Consider the following 16,049-nt stretch of genomic DNA (forward strand, 5'->3'; position numbering starts at 1 on the left):
GTTACAGTAAAAGCCACTTAAGTGCTAACTCCTGGATTAGCCGGAAGAAAAAAAATATAAAAAATCAGAAAATGCACGTACAATTCTGTGCTATATTAAAGTTAGTAATCTATTCTTTATTTAATTTTTTGACTTAAGTTGTTTCACCAAATAGTTTTTGAGAAATTAAGTTTTAAAGATGAAATTTTGAAAAAAAAAATGTTTACGTTTTTTAATTGATTTTGTATAAAATTTTGCAATATTATGGACATAATTATTGCAAATAATTATTATTATTAGTTAATGACCTAGTAGTTTTTAGTCAAATACTAAAGACTTCATTCTAATAAATATTAAAGTTCCTAAGAATAACAAAAAAAACTGAATCATACTTTTTTGCCGGGAAACCCAGTTTTGTTTTTTTTTTTATTTGCATTAACCTTTTGTAACACAAGGTCGTTAATTTAAAAATTAATAAGTCAATCGATTGGCCTTTATCTTTAATAAAACACGTATTTTTTAAAAATTCAATAAAGTCATTATTTACTTAGTTATTTCGATATTTTGGGAGTAAAAAAAAAGTTCAAATAATTTATTTTTATATAAAAATGCAAAAATTCAAGCAAAAAACTATCTAATATTAATTTTTAGGCACTTTTCTAAAATCCAAAAATAAAACCCCGTGGGGTTTACTAACAAAAACTATTTTTTTTCTGAATTTCGTTGTTTTTACACAAATTTGCTTATTTTCAAAAAAAGCCCAACTTTCAACATTAACTGTCAATTAAAAACTATTGGTGCTATTTATTAGAAATTTGAAGTACTATTTCGATAAAGCAATACTTAAAGATTATAATATTAGAAGCTTCAAAAGAAAAAAAAAAAAATAGTTTGTAGAGCTTTTATGCAATCTTTTTCGGTTTATTACAGAAATGTCACATGGGGCTACAAGGGGTTAAATTGTTTTATACCTCAAGAATATTGTGTTCAAATTGTAGGTCTCTTGGAGCCAAATTGACCAAGTTATGAGTATTTTAATACTTCCCTTAGGAACGTTTTAGTCTTTTAGTCCAGAGTTCAAAACTTTAAATCGTTATCCCCACAACTAATGTTTTCAACGCCGGTGCTCCTCATAACTTCAAAACTACTGCACCGATTCTTTTGAAATTTGGAACACTATTTTTTTTACATATTTTTAGAGGTATCCCTGGAGAAATTTTCTCAATAAAATAATATTTATAAAAATCTATAAGTATAAGGGTCGCTTTTGAGGAGTTTTTTTTCAAGGGGTCTTTATTTTCGGGGTGCAAACTTGAGCAAACTTCTGAAATTCAAGTTTGTTCTACATATCCAGCAGTTCTATAATATATGGTTTATGCAATTTTGTGACGTGTTCCGCTATTTTAAAAACACTAATGTTAAAAAAAAACAACGAAAAAAGTGCAAATTTTTTAACCCCTCCGTATGAAAAAATAGAGTTGCATATACCTACAATTATTTTTTTTATATCATTCAATGTCATTCGATGTCCATATCAAAATTTTTCACCAAAATCACTTTGAAAATTCACTTTTTTTTTTAAATCGAAAAAAAAAAAATTCGTGTGTACCCAACAAATAGCCGTTTATTTATTTGTGAGGTGGAGCTTTTCATGGGAAAGGGATGCAACAAACAATAAAATTCGCATTTTCAGCCAGAAATAGACAAGAGTTTCACTCAAGTTCTTTCTGTTATTATTCATATATTTTTAAAACTCTTATAGTTTGATTTCCTTTAAATATGAACTTTAAGTTCTGGGGGGGACACGTGCCCCCGTGCCCCCCTCTGTATCCGCCTATGACTTCTGGGATATTGAATATTAATCTTGAACACAAGAAAATTGTTTTTTGTTTGCTGGAGGTTGGAGCATTAAAAAATTTTAATTTAATTATCATTAAACAGTTTTTATAGTGAAAAAATCATACTCTTTCATTTTTTGCAGTAATTCATCTGGTTCCAAAGAAGCATCTACAACTATAGTCGCTAAAAGTCAAGGAAATTCAAATGAAAAAAATACTGTTACAACAACGAAAAAACCATCGCCTCATGATCGATTTGAAGATTTGTTAAAAATTTTAAGAGATGGAGGTAGTAAATATTCAAATGTCATTGTTGACAGTCATTTAGAAGAGGATACAATTAATCCAACACTGGCTGAAGTTATGGATATGAAATTAAGGTATGTACAAAATATCAATATATTCATCCATAATGTAATGGGGTCATTCGATGGTTCCAATTTTTGTGGTAATAGAATGATTAAACCTTTTTCGACATAAGCTTTCCACGTTTTACATACATTACTTGTAATTTTCTGATATCTTAGTTTTAAACTAGTCTGGTGTGCTCCAAAGACATGCTACAGTATATCGCAATAAAATTCAAATCAATAATCGGTGTTCAACAAATTTCATAGATAAACCCGTTTTGATTGTAAAACTTTCATTTATTAGTTAAAAAAAAAAAAACATTTTTTTTAATGCATTTGCTTTTCATTACAAATTTAAAAAAAAAAATTATTGCAAATAAAAAAAATCTTTCAAAAAATATTTATAATATAACTGAAAAGTGCATCTGAAATGTTATTGAAATGTTATTGAAAATAAAAATTTTCTTCATTGAAAAAAAATTTCAATGCAAAATGTATTATATATTTTTTTTTAAATATACATATGTCGAATTTATTACAATTTTGGCTATTTGACCATAGATACATTAGTTAATTCAACTATAATATTGAAACTGAGAGAAATTCGACAAAAATAAAAAAAAAAATATTTAATGCAAACTATGTAGCTTTATTTGGAGACTCTCCAGAGGGGTTTTTTGGAATTAATTTTTTTGGACCAAAAATATAAAAATTTCGGATAAGATAAATTTCTCGAAAATGTAAGTTTAAACACAAGGTCGATGTTTTAATGAAAAAAGTTTTTTTTTGAAAATCATTATTAACGGTAACTGGCATAGATCCGTTTTTTTTTCAAATCCAAATCAAATTACTTATATAATTCAAATATAAGCCAAAAATAAAATTTCAAAAACACATAATTTTTGGATTTTTAAAAAATATTTTGAAAATTTGTTTTTGAAAAATAAAATTTTCAATTTTTTTTTAAATTTTGTTTTTAGATGTTGATAAGTGATTTCTACAAAATGGCCAATTTTTAACCAATATTATCTTAAAACTTTTTTTCCAAAAAATTATTTATACAAAATTAGTTTTTTAAAAAACGGCTGTAACGATTTTGAAATTTTTTTTTTTTTAAATGCATCTTAATACATCAATCAAAACTGCATACTTCTTGTTTTGGAGGGCAATTTGATTTCAGATTTTGTTTTATTTTTTTTTTTGCACCTATTTACAATATATACATATACATTAGGGCGTTCGTTATTTTTGAATCAAGTTGCTAAGTTTAAAATCTGTTTCTAAATAATAAAAAAAAATACCCTAATTTTTTCAGATTTTTATTTTGACGCTAGATGGCGCCCCAAGAGGGTTAAAGTTTTTTCTCATTTGAAATAGGTATGTGTTGACTTATTAGGCCATTTTTTTAGATATAGACTTAGATCAAATATTTTTGATAAGGTCCTTGTCTACATTGAACAACGTTTTCAAAAAGGTATAAACCATTTTTCTAGGACCAGAGGTTCAGTCAGGGCATGCATGTTTTTTTAGGTTTATCAAAGCAAGTATGTTTCATTAAAACAAGCATAATGAAATAGTATGAAAAATAAAATGCAACCCAAAAAGAACATGCATGCCCTGACTAATCCCCTGGTCCTAGAAAAATGGTTTATACCTTTTTGAAAACGTTGTTTAATGTAGACAAGGACCTCATTAAAAATATTTGATCTAAGTCTATATCTAAAAAATGGCCTCATAAGTCAACACATACCTATTTCAAATGAGAAAAAACTTTAGCCCTCTTGGGGCGCCATCTAGCGTCAAAATAAAAATCTGAAAAAATTAGGGTATTTTTTTTTTATTATTTAGAAACAGATTTTCCACTTAGGAACTTGATTCTCGAAAAAAACCTAAATAACGAACGCCCTAATATACATAGCACCTACATTTCATAAATTTCTATATAAAAAGTCTTTAAAATTTAAGCAACTTGAACTCTAAGTGCAAGTTCGTGCGACCCAGTCGTGCATTTTTTTTTTTTTTTTGTTAACATCCAGACCACGGGCGAGATTAATTTTAAGTGCATGAATTTATTTAAATTCCCCTAAAATGTTAGAATTTTTAGTGTAATTTTAATTAGAGTCGGTATTCATCTACCAAAATTTTTGCGTCTTAGAAGGGTAGAACTGCATTCTGACTAATGAGCTCATGTGTTGTTTGTATTTAGAATGCATTTTCCATTATAATCATAAGACCTAATTCCCATTGTTTGCTATCAAATGAAAGTGTTTTTTACGTATTTTTGAAGAACAAGCACGTGCAGGAAAAATAGAACAGCCTTGAAAAAATAAGGTGTGACCAAAGAAAATAGTTTTTTTTTCACAAATTTAATAAATTTAATAAATTCAAAACACAAACAATTTTAAAAGAATTGATTTCAATAATTTAAATAACATTTTAAATACTTTTAAACAAAGATAATATATAATTTCTATTTTATTTCTCTGAGAATTTATATTCAATCAACACATCTTACCTATATTATATTTCTAGTATTATCTTAAATCGATTTTCTTATCGCTTTCTATGTTGTTAAGTGACACTATTGTCAACATCAACAAAGTGTGTGTGAATATGATGCTGAGTGCTTGTGAAAATGAAGTCAAAGTATCTCATACCAAAATGTATATTTAGGTATATAAATATATGTAGTTTTATATAGGTAGGTAATAAAACCTTAAATAGAGTTACCTTTGCAGTTTTTTTTTTTCGTTTTTTCTTAATTAAGGTATTATTAAGTCAAATCTCATAGTTTTGTAAATCGTAAAAGAAAATTTCAAATTTTTTTTTAAAAAATTAGTGACTTTATGGCAAAGGTCTAATAAAAACCACGAAAGTCTAAAAAAGTTTTTTGAGTTTGCTAAGTTGTTAATTTTTATTTTCTTAGGTTAAAAATTTTGTTATTTTTGGCTAAACTTTTGAAGTTTAAAGAGCAGTCAAAGTTAATTTTTCAAAAAAATTAGGCAATGATTTTCGACTTAGAACTAACCGAATGGTCAGTAAAATTATGTATGGTCACCATATAAACTAAAACAAAAAGCATGCTGCAGTTTAACACTCTCTGATTGAATCAATATAAACGATATTGAGGCTCATATAGCTACTGCATTGAAATGGTTTAAATATATGTTTTCTTTATACTCCCTATACCTATGTATGTTGTTCGTACGTGTTTATTAGATGTCAGCATGAATTTGTTTTTGCTCTTAGCTAAACAAGAAGAAAGATAGGTATATGATTTTGTTTTTAACTGCCACCAGCTGTCTATGAAGGTAGTGAAGCAAATTTAGATTATAAATGAGAGTCCAGCTGCCTCCTTTCATCTGGATTGTGGTTTTTCAATGGATATTTAATTGAACTTTAATCGGAATTTGATTATGACTGTAGATGTATTATAGTCCCCTTTAGAAATACACGTTTAAATGACAGAGTTCTTGACATGAATCTGTCAGACAGAAGCTTTTTTGGGTTTCTTATTAATTAAATATCAATTTTTGTATAATAATACAGTCTTTTAAGTGGTAAGTTGAACTTTCTTTAAATTAAAGGCATAAGGATACTTTCTTGATCACAAAGATTTACTCGGCTTAAAGATGAAGAATTTGGTTGAAATGATTTTCTTATTTATTTTCTTCTAAAAACGTTTTCAGAACCTCGCAATAACACTGGTCAACAAAATTAAACTTTTTTGTTGTTGCCGAAACAAAAATATACTTTTCTGAAGGTTTTCGTTTTGCTGAACTCGAATCCGAAGTCAAACAAAATTAATCAGCTCGCTTTTTTGAAATATTACCGTTAGAAAATGCAGTACTTCGGACCTTATTCTTTTATGTAAGGAAAATTGTTTGAGCATATTTAATCTTAAGAACTATTTTCCACCTTTTTAAATCTGTTTAAATCATTCCGATATCTTTTTTACTGCCCGAGATATCCTCAGTTGTTTGGTATTTTTATAAATTTTATAACGCCATTATCTCCTTTATGATATATGTATGTGAAGCCAAACCCACTTACTTCATTTTAAGATATCTCGGGCATTACAAAAGATATTGAAAAGATTTAAACAGGTATCGAAAGATGGAAAACAGTTCTTCTAGAAATTTTTACTAGATAGTAGATATGCTCAAACAATTTTCCTTATAAAAAAGAATAAGGTCCGAAGAACTAAAAAAAAAAACGTTTTTTTGCATTTTCTAACTTTAATGTCTCAAAAACGGGAGCTGATTAGTTGTTTTTGAGAGTTCGGATTCGAGTTCAGCACACCGAAAACCTTCAGAAAAGTATATTTTTGTTTCGTCAACAAAACCCTTGTAATTGTAAACCAGTGTAATCAGTCAAAATACTTCTTGCGTGTTATAATAATTATTCTAAATTAAATTAAATTTATCCACAAAATATAACGGAAGTAAATATTAATCACTTTGTCCATTAAAATAGCTACTCGTTAAAGAAATACAAATTTTTGTTCAAAGATTTATTACCTGGAATTTTTCCTTGCAAGAAATCCCTTTATTTAGACCTTTTTGCAGTTTGACTCAACGAAAAAAGGATATTTTAAATGAATCAAATGAATACCTTTATGTCGAGTAAGTCAACACACCTGATGTTTTCCAAGAAAACAACCAACCAATTTTATATGTGCTGTTCCTATGTATCTTTGAGAAGTTTTCAAGCAAGTTTCTTTACAATAAAGTATAAACGAAGTATAATCCGTTGACAGCTAGAGTGACATTAAATGTTATTTCTTCGAAAATTTCACTTCTTCTCATCGCTTTCTCATTATTTCAGATGAAAAAGAGATAAAGATATAGGAGACTTGAGACAAAGCCCATCCAAGTAGTAATGTTGGTCTTTAACGACAATTTAAGACAATCTCGTCACAATTTGTGGCAGTGCATGTGAATTGAACACTCTGCTTGGTATTTGTAGCTTCGGAGACAAATGACTTTCATGGTTTTGACGTTGATGACAATTACACATATGAGAACAAACACATCAGCAGGACTCCAAATTGTGTAATCAGTGCAGCAAACCAAAGTCATTATATGAAGACAAAGAAAAAAACTGTTCGGAGTTGGATAATTCCATCATCGTCAGTGCACATAGGAAATGCATATTGTTTTTTCAAGAATGATTTCTGTATGAGTGCGGATTTTTTCACTCGCTTGGATTCATTTGGTAGAACCAAAAAAAAAAAAATTATAAAGTTCCCGAGTAAAATAAGAATTACCCCGCGCCACGTCCGCATTATTTTAAAAATTTCTTAACTGCTGCACCACCGCTGTTATGCACCACGTCCGCACCATTTCATTTTGAAAAAATGGAAAATAATATGAAAAAAATTCGCTGCACCACCGTCGCACATAGGAGTATTTGCAGTAAAAACCTGGTCATAAGTCGATTTTCTGAAAATCAAAATTGACACCAAAAAGTTTGGCAAAGTGGGTGCAAAATAAACCTGTGTCAATATGCTGCACTCATTTTTTTGTTTTTCGATCGTGTCTTGTTAAAAAATGAGTTCAAAGTTAACTGTTACATCTACCTCATTTTTATTTGAATTCGAAGTATTTTGGTAAGTGTTATTCTATATGCGATATCGAAGTGTTGTGATAGAAATCTAAAAAAATTTAAATGGAGAATTCTTCTTCAGTTATTTATTAACAATATTATATTGTTAGATGGTTTTTTCTATTTTAATTCCTGCTTAGAACTAGTATCTAAAAACTTGATATTTTTGTTAAGTTATTATTTGAACTTTAATGATTTTGTTTTAGTATACCCCGTTCTTCTGCGATGAATTGAAACTTATGAGTTAGTTTATATATTCTTTAACACAATGCAACAAAAATTGGGTGCTCTTAAGTGCTCTTAAGTGCTCTTTAGAGAATCAAGGGTCAATTAGTTTTTCACTTTCTGATAGAAAATACTCCTTACTTTATGCAACGTTTTTTTATTTTTAAATTAAATTTACTGATGTTATTAGTGTATTTTATTTTGGGTGATCTTAATTAAGGTTGGGGAAGAGAGAAAAGAAACTGAGAATTGCGTATTAGGGATGATTAAAAAAATTTTGGGAACAATAATGTCGACAGGCGGAGTACAGGCCATTAATCAATTTTTTTAGTTTTTCGTAAAAAAATAAAAATAACAAAAACTAGGTTTATATTGTATTTTCTTGTAGGAATACTCATTTTAAACAGAAATAATAAGAAAAACCACGAAAAATAATTATGGCCAGGTTTTTGATGACAATACTCCTATGTGCGTCGCACCATTTCATTTTGTATGAAAAATTCGGTGCACCACCACGTCTGCGCCATGATCAAAAATTCTATTCTCGTTCTTATACAAATCTTTAAGTCGTCTTCAAAAATATTTTGACTTAAGACACAAATTGCCAGTTCATACAAAAATGACAAAAATGGTCGAGTGGTAAGGGCGTTGGACTTTTAATTGAAAGTGTTCGAATCTCCTTCTCGTCGGTAGTTTTTTTTTTTTTTTATTTTTCAATAATCTAAAATTATGTATCATGGTGCAGCGAATTTTTCCCTACAAAATGAAAGGGTGCGGACGTGGTGCAGTCGTGATGCAGCGCGGCGGTGGTGTGCCGAAATTTTCCGCCAAAGGGCTCGGTGGTGCAGCTGTGGTGTGGCGGTCAAAATTATATTTATTTTTTTCTTTAAAAATTCAATTTCTATTTTTACTCGGGTTTTAACTAAACACCTACCTTGTAAAAAAGAGTGCCTATACCTATACAAATTGTTCTTTAATCCAAAATCTAACATTTCTGCATCATTTTTTAAAGTGTTCCAGACTGAAACACAAAAAAATAAGTTTAAAAATTTTACCATTTGCAATTTTTCACTTTTTGGGCCCATACCTATAGTTAAGACTTTAGAAAATAAATTGGTAACAAATACAACCCAAAATTTTAAAAAGTTCTTACAAAAGTGTTATTTTTTAAATTTTATGACTTTCTTTAAATTAATTATATAAAAAAAAATGATGGATGTAAGTATGTATGTATGTTTCCTCATAACTTCTAAATTACCTCTCATAGTTGGACAAAAAAAAGTATTCTTATTGTTATATTCAACTTTACAAGGTCATTCGTCGTTTCAAAAAAACATCAACTTCAAACAATTCCCCTCGTCCCACCTCAGCTCGAAAGTCCTGGAAGTAAAATTACTTCTTTGCGGTTTTCAATCACCAATTTCCCATCGCACATCACTCTCGTGTATTTTTTAAACCTATACTTATGCAAATACAAAAAATATGAAGGTATTCAAAAAATAAACCTGTGGGTGGGTTTTAAAAGGACAAAAAAAAAAAAACATGAAAAAAACTTTGATTCTACAACCCAGAAAACAGGATACGCATTGTAATGGCGTATAATATCAACTTTTATCAATTTAAAACTTTTTCCAGTTTTTTTTTTTCTCTCGGTTTTGAATCTGTGCATGTGGGTGTTTTTTGTGTGTTTTCAACTGCCCGACCGATGGTGCTCGTTTTATAATTGCGTTATAAAAAGTGCGGGTAGAAAATGGTATTGAATTACCCTCCATGGCAACGCAGCCAGCCACCACACCAACATCACCGCTGCTATACCTACTCTCTCAAAAGTTACTCTGTTTCATTTTTTTACACTCTTGTGTCGCATCGTTATGGATCAATAATCGATAACAACTATGCCAAGCAGCAAATGTTTTGCGCGTGAAATTTCCTTTAAAGAAAAATTAATAAAAGAAGAAGAACTAACAAAAAATAAATAAAAAAAAAACAAAAACGAAAAAGGAAAAAGTTTCCTCTGAGGAAATTGAAAATATAAAAATCCGTCCACTTTTAACCACTTAGAGCTTTGAACTTTTGTCATATTCTTCTTCTTTTTCTACGATGAGGGTTAAAAAAAAAAAAGTATGTTTGGAAAATATCCTCAATGGATTTCGACTAGAAAAAATATAATTTTTAGAAAAAAAAAGGAAGCTCTTGAATAAGCGATTTCATTATTATGATGTGGGACTAAAAACTGTTTAGAAACTATGGTTTTTTGAAAGGGTGTTGAGGAAATTTTCGTTTCTTTAATTAGAATTTTGTAGTTTGAAAGGTTTTTTTTTATAGAAATGCATTATATTCATTAGAGCTAATGGTCAATTCTAAAGTATTTGCAAATGTTTCGCAGATTTGTTTTGCCCTTTATTGGTTCCGAAAAAATGATTTTACTGAAGAAGTGAAATTCTAAAAGGTTTTATGCGATGATTTGAAGGAATTTTTGGCTTAACAAGTTCATGGAATGTTAATTATTTTTTACTTTTTTAGAAGTAACCTTTAAATAGAAGATTTTCTTGCTTTTGAATATTATAAGCCATGGAAGTGTATTAAATTTGTAAAATTGTACTCAGAATCATCAGTGGAAAATTACTACAGTTGAAAAATTTGTGTGTGTTATACCTATACCTAAACCTAAAACCGACAGAAGGGAAGAATGCATTAATGCTTAAAGTAACATGTGAAAAAGAGGACACAGCTCATCATAACAAGCATTCGGTATCGGTTTTCATCTAAGGATTTCACGATAAACGCGACGTATTCTTCCAATATCATTGATGTAAGATTCTGATATTTTTATATTGCAAGATATTGAGAGAAATTGTGGAGTTCGGGTTCTCTCAATCTCTCAGAATACTCCCTTCCAGTGCCTAAATACAGATAACCAGAATATGGAAATATATATTATACAATCATTGCTAATTATATGAAAAAAAGGGTTTTCTTAGCAGGCAGATGTCAAAGGTAGCACTGGTCGCAAACGCAAATAGATCTTGAATCAAATCATAATTTTCTGAATAATTTTTGTGTTTTGATTCGAAATCCAAGTCAAAATTTCACTGGAAATGTTTCTGAAATACTTGAATATTAACAGGTTAATAACGCGTTTTTTTTTGGTACTAATTTTTTCCCAAAGATATTCAAAAAAAAAAAAATTATAACAGTTCAAAATCTTGTTACATAAAATACATGTATTTTTTGAACCAAATTCCAGTTTGTGACTTCTGATTTGGTTTTAAAAAAAGCGACGTACAAATTGATCAAAAAGAGACTAATAGCGAAAAAAACAATGAGTATAGCTCATCGGGGAACTATAAATTTATTAAATAAGAAAACACAAGAAAACATTATCTATGTTATGCAAAATTTACCACCACAAATATAGAAAAAAAAGCAACTAAAAAATGGACACATTTTGAGGATTTCACTTTAAATACCGGATTGATCCAAAAAAGCCTGCAACTTCGTTATCTAATGAACCATTCGCAGGAGGCCATGGTGAAGACAATTTTGGCATCTTAATCGATATAGGCAATACCGTGTTATCCCCATAAAAAATTGAAAAAAAAAATTTAATTCTGAAAGGAGTGTGTGTGGACGTGTTATTGTTTAAGTTTAATGTCAGTGAAATCTCATATTTGACTTAAACTGAGTTCACTGTGAACAAGCTGGAGTATTTTCAACATTTGATCTTTAACTGAGAAGCCCTATCACACATTATTGGATAACCTCAAAAACAGTAAAAAAAAAAAAAAAACGATTTTTTGTGCAGCTTCAAAAAAAGTATATTTGCGTTCTTAAACAAAAACAATGTCTACCAGTGTTTTTATAACTTTTTTTGAACATGCCTATAAGAAATAATAAAAACGCAATACCTAATCCAAAAACCTACATTTTAACAAAAACATTTTTTTATATTTTACTTCGCCAACACAACCGCGCATATCAATTGTTTACCAAGTAGCTAGATTCTACAACCAGATTCTAGTAAGTAGAAAATAAAACATTTTTTTTTTGTTACGTATACACCCCAGTGCACTTTTTTTTTTAAATTAAATTTATACGTTTTTAGATCAATACTAATTCTTTCTTAAATTATTATTCAATTCCTTACCTATTTAATAACAACACTGTAAACTTTTGTTCTTATTCTAGCCCACATCCACTCCACTTCTTGAACAAAAATTGTATCTACCTGCCAAAGACCCCATATTTCACCCCCCCCCCCCCCACTATCCTATATAAGGCAGCTTTTAATTGCCTGAAAGTTTGTGAACTTCTGTTGGCGTTGGCATTTCTCACAGTCCCAGCAGCGTGATTGTGAGTGATACAATAAGTGTGTACGAACGTTGGCATTATGTAACAACAATAACAATTAATTACACGTATCATATATTGTCGAGATAGCTGCTGCTGCTGCTTGCTCCTGCCACTATGCCTTCCCCCCCCCCCCCCCCATTCATTCCCACCATTATAATATGTCTGTCTTTCCTAGGCCTACCTGTATTTGTGTGTATACGCATCTGTTAGTATAGACAGTATGCTATTGGATGGTTTATATACGCATTGAATTACAAAAGGGTTGCGTAATAAGGGGGATCCTTTTTATACATGTATCCTCTTTTTCTTTTTTTGCATTGTTGTTGTTGTTATTGTTGTTGATGCTGATGTTCTGTTGTTCATTTTGTGTCAACAGAAACTCATATCTTAAAAAAGAGTTTTTTTCTTTCTACATGTGTGTATATTTATAGATGTACAATGTACAGTACAGATTCCAGAGAAGATGGGGTATATGTTTACGATTATACACACTATACACACACTCAACAGATGTGTTTAATCTTGCTTATACACCTCTACTTCTAGGTAGTATGTTGGTAGGACCGTTGCCATTGCCGTCATGTTAAAACATTAAAATCATCTCCGATTGTTGGTTACGTATGTGCATATGTGTATCCTTGTATTAAGAATACATATAAAAAAAAATAATTCAACACATTATACATTATTATATTCGTAGGTAGGAGGGGTGTGGTTGTGTGTGGGTGTTTTTCTTGTAATTTGCAGGTGCTTCTTGATGTCTGTTTTTACAGAAATACTCTTCAACCTTAGTTGGAATTTTAATAACGGAATTTAACGGTGGTTAAAGCATAATAACCAACCACCTACCCCGGTATAGGTGACGTGAAATAATGTTAATGAAGGAATTATTAAATGCGGTCTTATTGTAAAGGTCTATAAAAAGGGATAATTTTTTTTTTTTATATAGGTATTTTGTTTTTCGCTTTAAATCAAGTCATACACAAATAATAATCTTTTCATTAACAATAATTAAGCTGGATGGTTAAGTCAAATTTAATATTTATATAATTAATTTAATTTGTAAGTTGATTTATTTCCGATACTTGGAATTTTTCGAAAACTGACAAACAGATAAGTATAATAGATAAGGCCAGTAGAATTTTAAAAGATTTTCTTTGACGCCTTCAAATAAGTTTTATGAGAAATAGTTACTCTGAAACTTAATGGTTTTTTAATTAACTGGCAAGAAATACTTTCTCTGAGATGAAATTGGGAAATGTTAAGTATTTATAAAATGCGTTGGGTGACAAGGCGACACAATCAGTTTAAAAACAAAAATACATGTTTAATTCTATTAGGAAGTTATTTTTTCAATAAAGCGGGATAAAGTGCTAAGAAACGTTTTTTTTTTAATACCTAATTCAATAAAAGAAAAAGTGGAATACATTGTTTTTGATTCTTACTTTTCAAGAGAAGCAAGAGTTCAGTTAAATATATCCATTCAAATGAAGATGCATCAATGAAACCACAAGCGTTTCTACTTGAACATTGAAAATTAACAAAAACTAGTAGCTGATAAACAACCTGTCCTGAAAACTATGTACATCAAATCTAAATAATATTATTATCAAATTGAGAACGAAGTAATCAAGATCAATCTCAAACAATAATAAATAATTTTATCTTAATTTTGAACTGACCTAAACTTAAAGAATTTTCCCCTGAAAACTCAAACCAAAAAAAAAGCTAGGTTAATTAGGTACTTTTATCGATACTTGGATTTTTTGACGTGTCTTATAAATCGATGAACCATGGCAGCCACCACGAAAAAGTGACGCCATTTTCTTCCGTTCCACTTGAAATTTTTAGCAGTGCGACAAAAATTTCTATAGCTTATTTAAAAGATAATAAATAACCCATAGTTGAATAAATTTGAAGGATTTTATAAAAAATCGTCATTTAATAGGGTAAATAGTGGTAAAACAAAATTGAAAAAGGTGGCTATTTTCTAAACGCGATGCTGTAGAAAGTTGATTTTTTTTTTTCGATAGATACATAAATTTATTGTAAGGCTCACAGTGGTATTAAAAAAATTCTCAAAATTTCAAAACCAATTTATAAATGGTTTTTTAAAACTAAAACACGAGGTAGACCTTTGACAAAGTAGTGTTTATAGGTAGGGAACGTGTTTTTTGCCAATTTGAAAAACGTCATTCAAAAGATAACAAGAAATAAATTTAGCTGTCTGATACGTTTTTTTTTTTTTTTTTTAAGTATCTACGTTTTGAAATATGAATTTTTGAAAAACTCCTACTTTTTTTGGGGTATTTTTGGGTGGGTTTTTATTTTTATAAATTTTTCGTAACGTTCAAAAAATCTCAAACTTATAGAACATATTGTCTTTGACTGTGCGCATGTTTGCACAAAAAATTTATATTCTTAAAAGATTCTTTACCGAATAACGGGAAAACAAGTTTTTTGTCCCAAGTTTTTTGACCGTTTTTAACCGCTTTTTTATTTTTATCTTTTTTTCTTCAACAGATAAATTAATGAAATTTATACTGTAAATAGATAATAGGCAGGACCATTTTTTTTTTTTTTTTGCAAAATTTCAATCAATTCTGTAGTCACAATTTTTCAACACGTTATTTCATTTGATCTAGAGCAGATAAAAAATTAATTTAACTTTATTGAGCATGCTAATAATATTACCTTTTATTTGATGTATCACACATAACAACTGTACATTCACTACAAGCTACACAATGTTAAATTAAAAAACTTGACCAGCCACTAATGTTTGAAGTACCGTATTCTCAGTTTGAAATTTCGACATGGTTGGCTTTAAAAATGTTTTACTTTTTTTGTAGACATCGTAGAAATGTGATTGAAGTATCATATGAAAGGTGAAATAATAAGCTTTCACATGATATAAAATTTAATAGAAAAAAATTAATTTAATAGCGTGAGAAGATAAAAAAGATTGATATTTTTGCTTTTTTTTTATGAAAACTGATTGATTTCAAAAAATTCTAGCTTTTTTTGAAGATGCCGCACAGCCATGATCGATATAAATATTTTGAGTTAAAATAATAGGCTTTCAGATGGTATAAAATTATAATTATATAATATAATAATAATAATTATTATTATAAGTTGTTATATAAAAAAAAAATGAACTATTTTCTTATGACGTTATCACGTAAAATTATAGTCTGACTTTAAGACAACCACTTTTTTTTTTAATAATTAGTAATTATATGATAAATGTATGTATAGGTATTTCTTCAAATAAAATGTAACGGGTGTGACTTTCTAACGACACACCCGTTACATTTTATTCAAAGATACTCTAAGGCACTACAATGGTTGGAATACTTTTAATATGAAGAACCATCAAACAAATTAATATACTAATTGTTAATGTATTAAAATTCTTAAATAACTGAATATTTAAAGAAATATAAGCGAAAACGTACAAAAATCTGACAAAAGCCTACCATGGAATTACGCAGATGCAAATTTTTAAATAAATATTAAAGTGAGCCCTATAGTCCCTCTTATTGGTTTATAACATTTACGGTTTGGATTTCAGTTTAAAATGATATTGAAGATGCGCGACACCACATAGACGCCATAGCATAATGCACGGTTGGTTAAAGTAAACGTAGATTTTGTGGGCTTTCATCTTTCCGATTTATGTTCCCAGTAGTTT

At 29.1% G+C, this 16,049-nt stretch overlaps 1 protein-coding gene across 1 annotated transcript in view; it reads left to right on the forward strand.

Moving 5' to 3' along the window:
* Positions 1–16,049, forward strand: part of LOC129915244 (extracellular serine/threonine protein CG31145) — a 107,766-nt gene that overhangs the window by 24,169 nt on the left and 67,548 nt on the right. The window contains exon 3 of the mRNA XM_055994725.1: positions 1,961–2,197. Within this exon, the coding sequence (XP_055850700.1) occupies positions 1,961–2,197 (237 nt within the window). The remainder of the gene's footprint in view (positions 1–1,960; positions 2,198–16,049) is intronic.

Source organism: Episyrphus balteatus, chromosome 3, assembly GCF_945859705.1.
Source record: "Episyrphus balteatus chromosome 3, idEpiBalt1.1, whole genome shotgun sequence".
NCBI classification, from domain to species: domain Eukaryota; kingdom Metazoa; phylum Arthropoda; class Insecta; order Diptera; family Syrphidae; genus Episyrphus; species Episyrphus balteatus.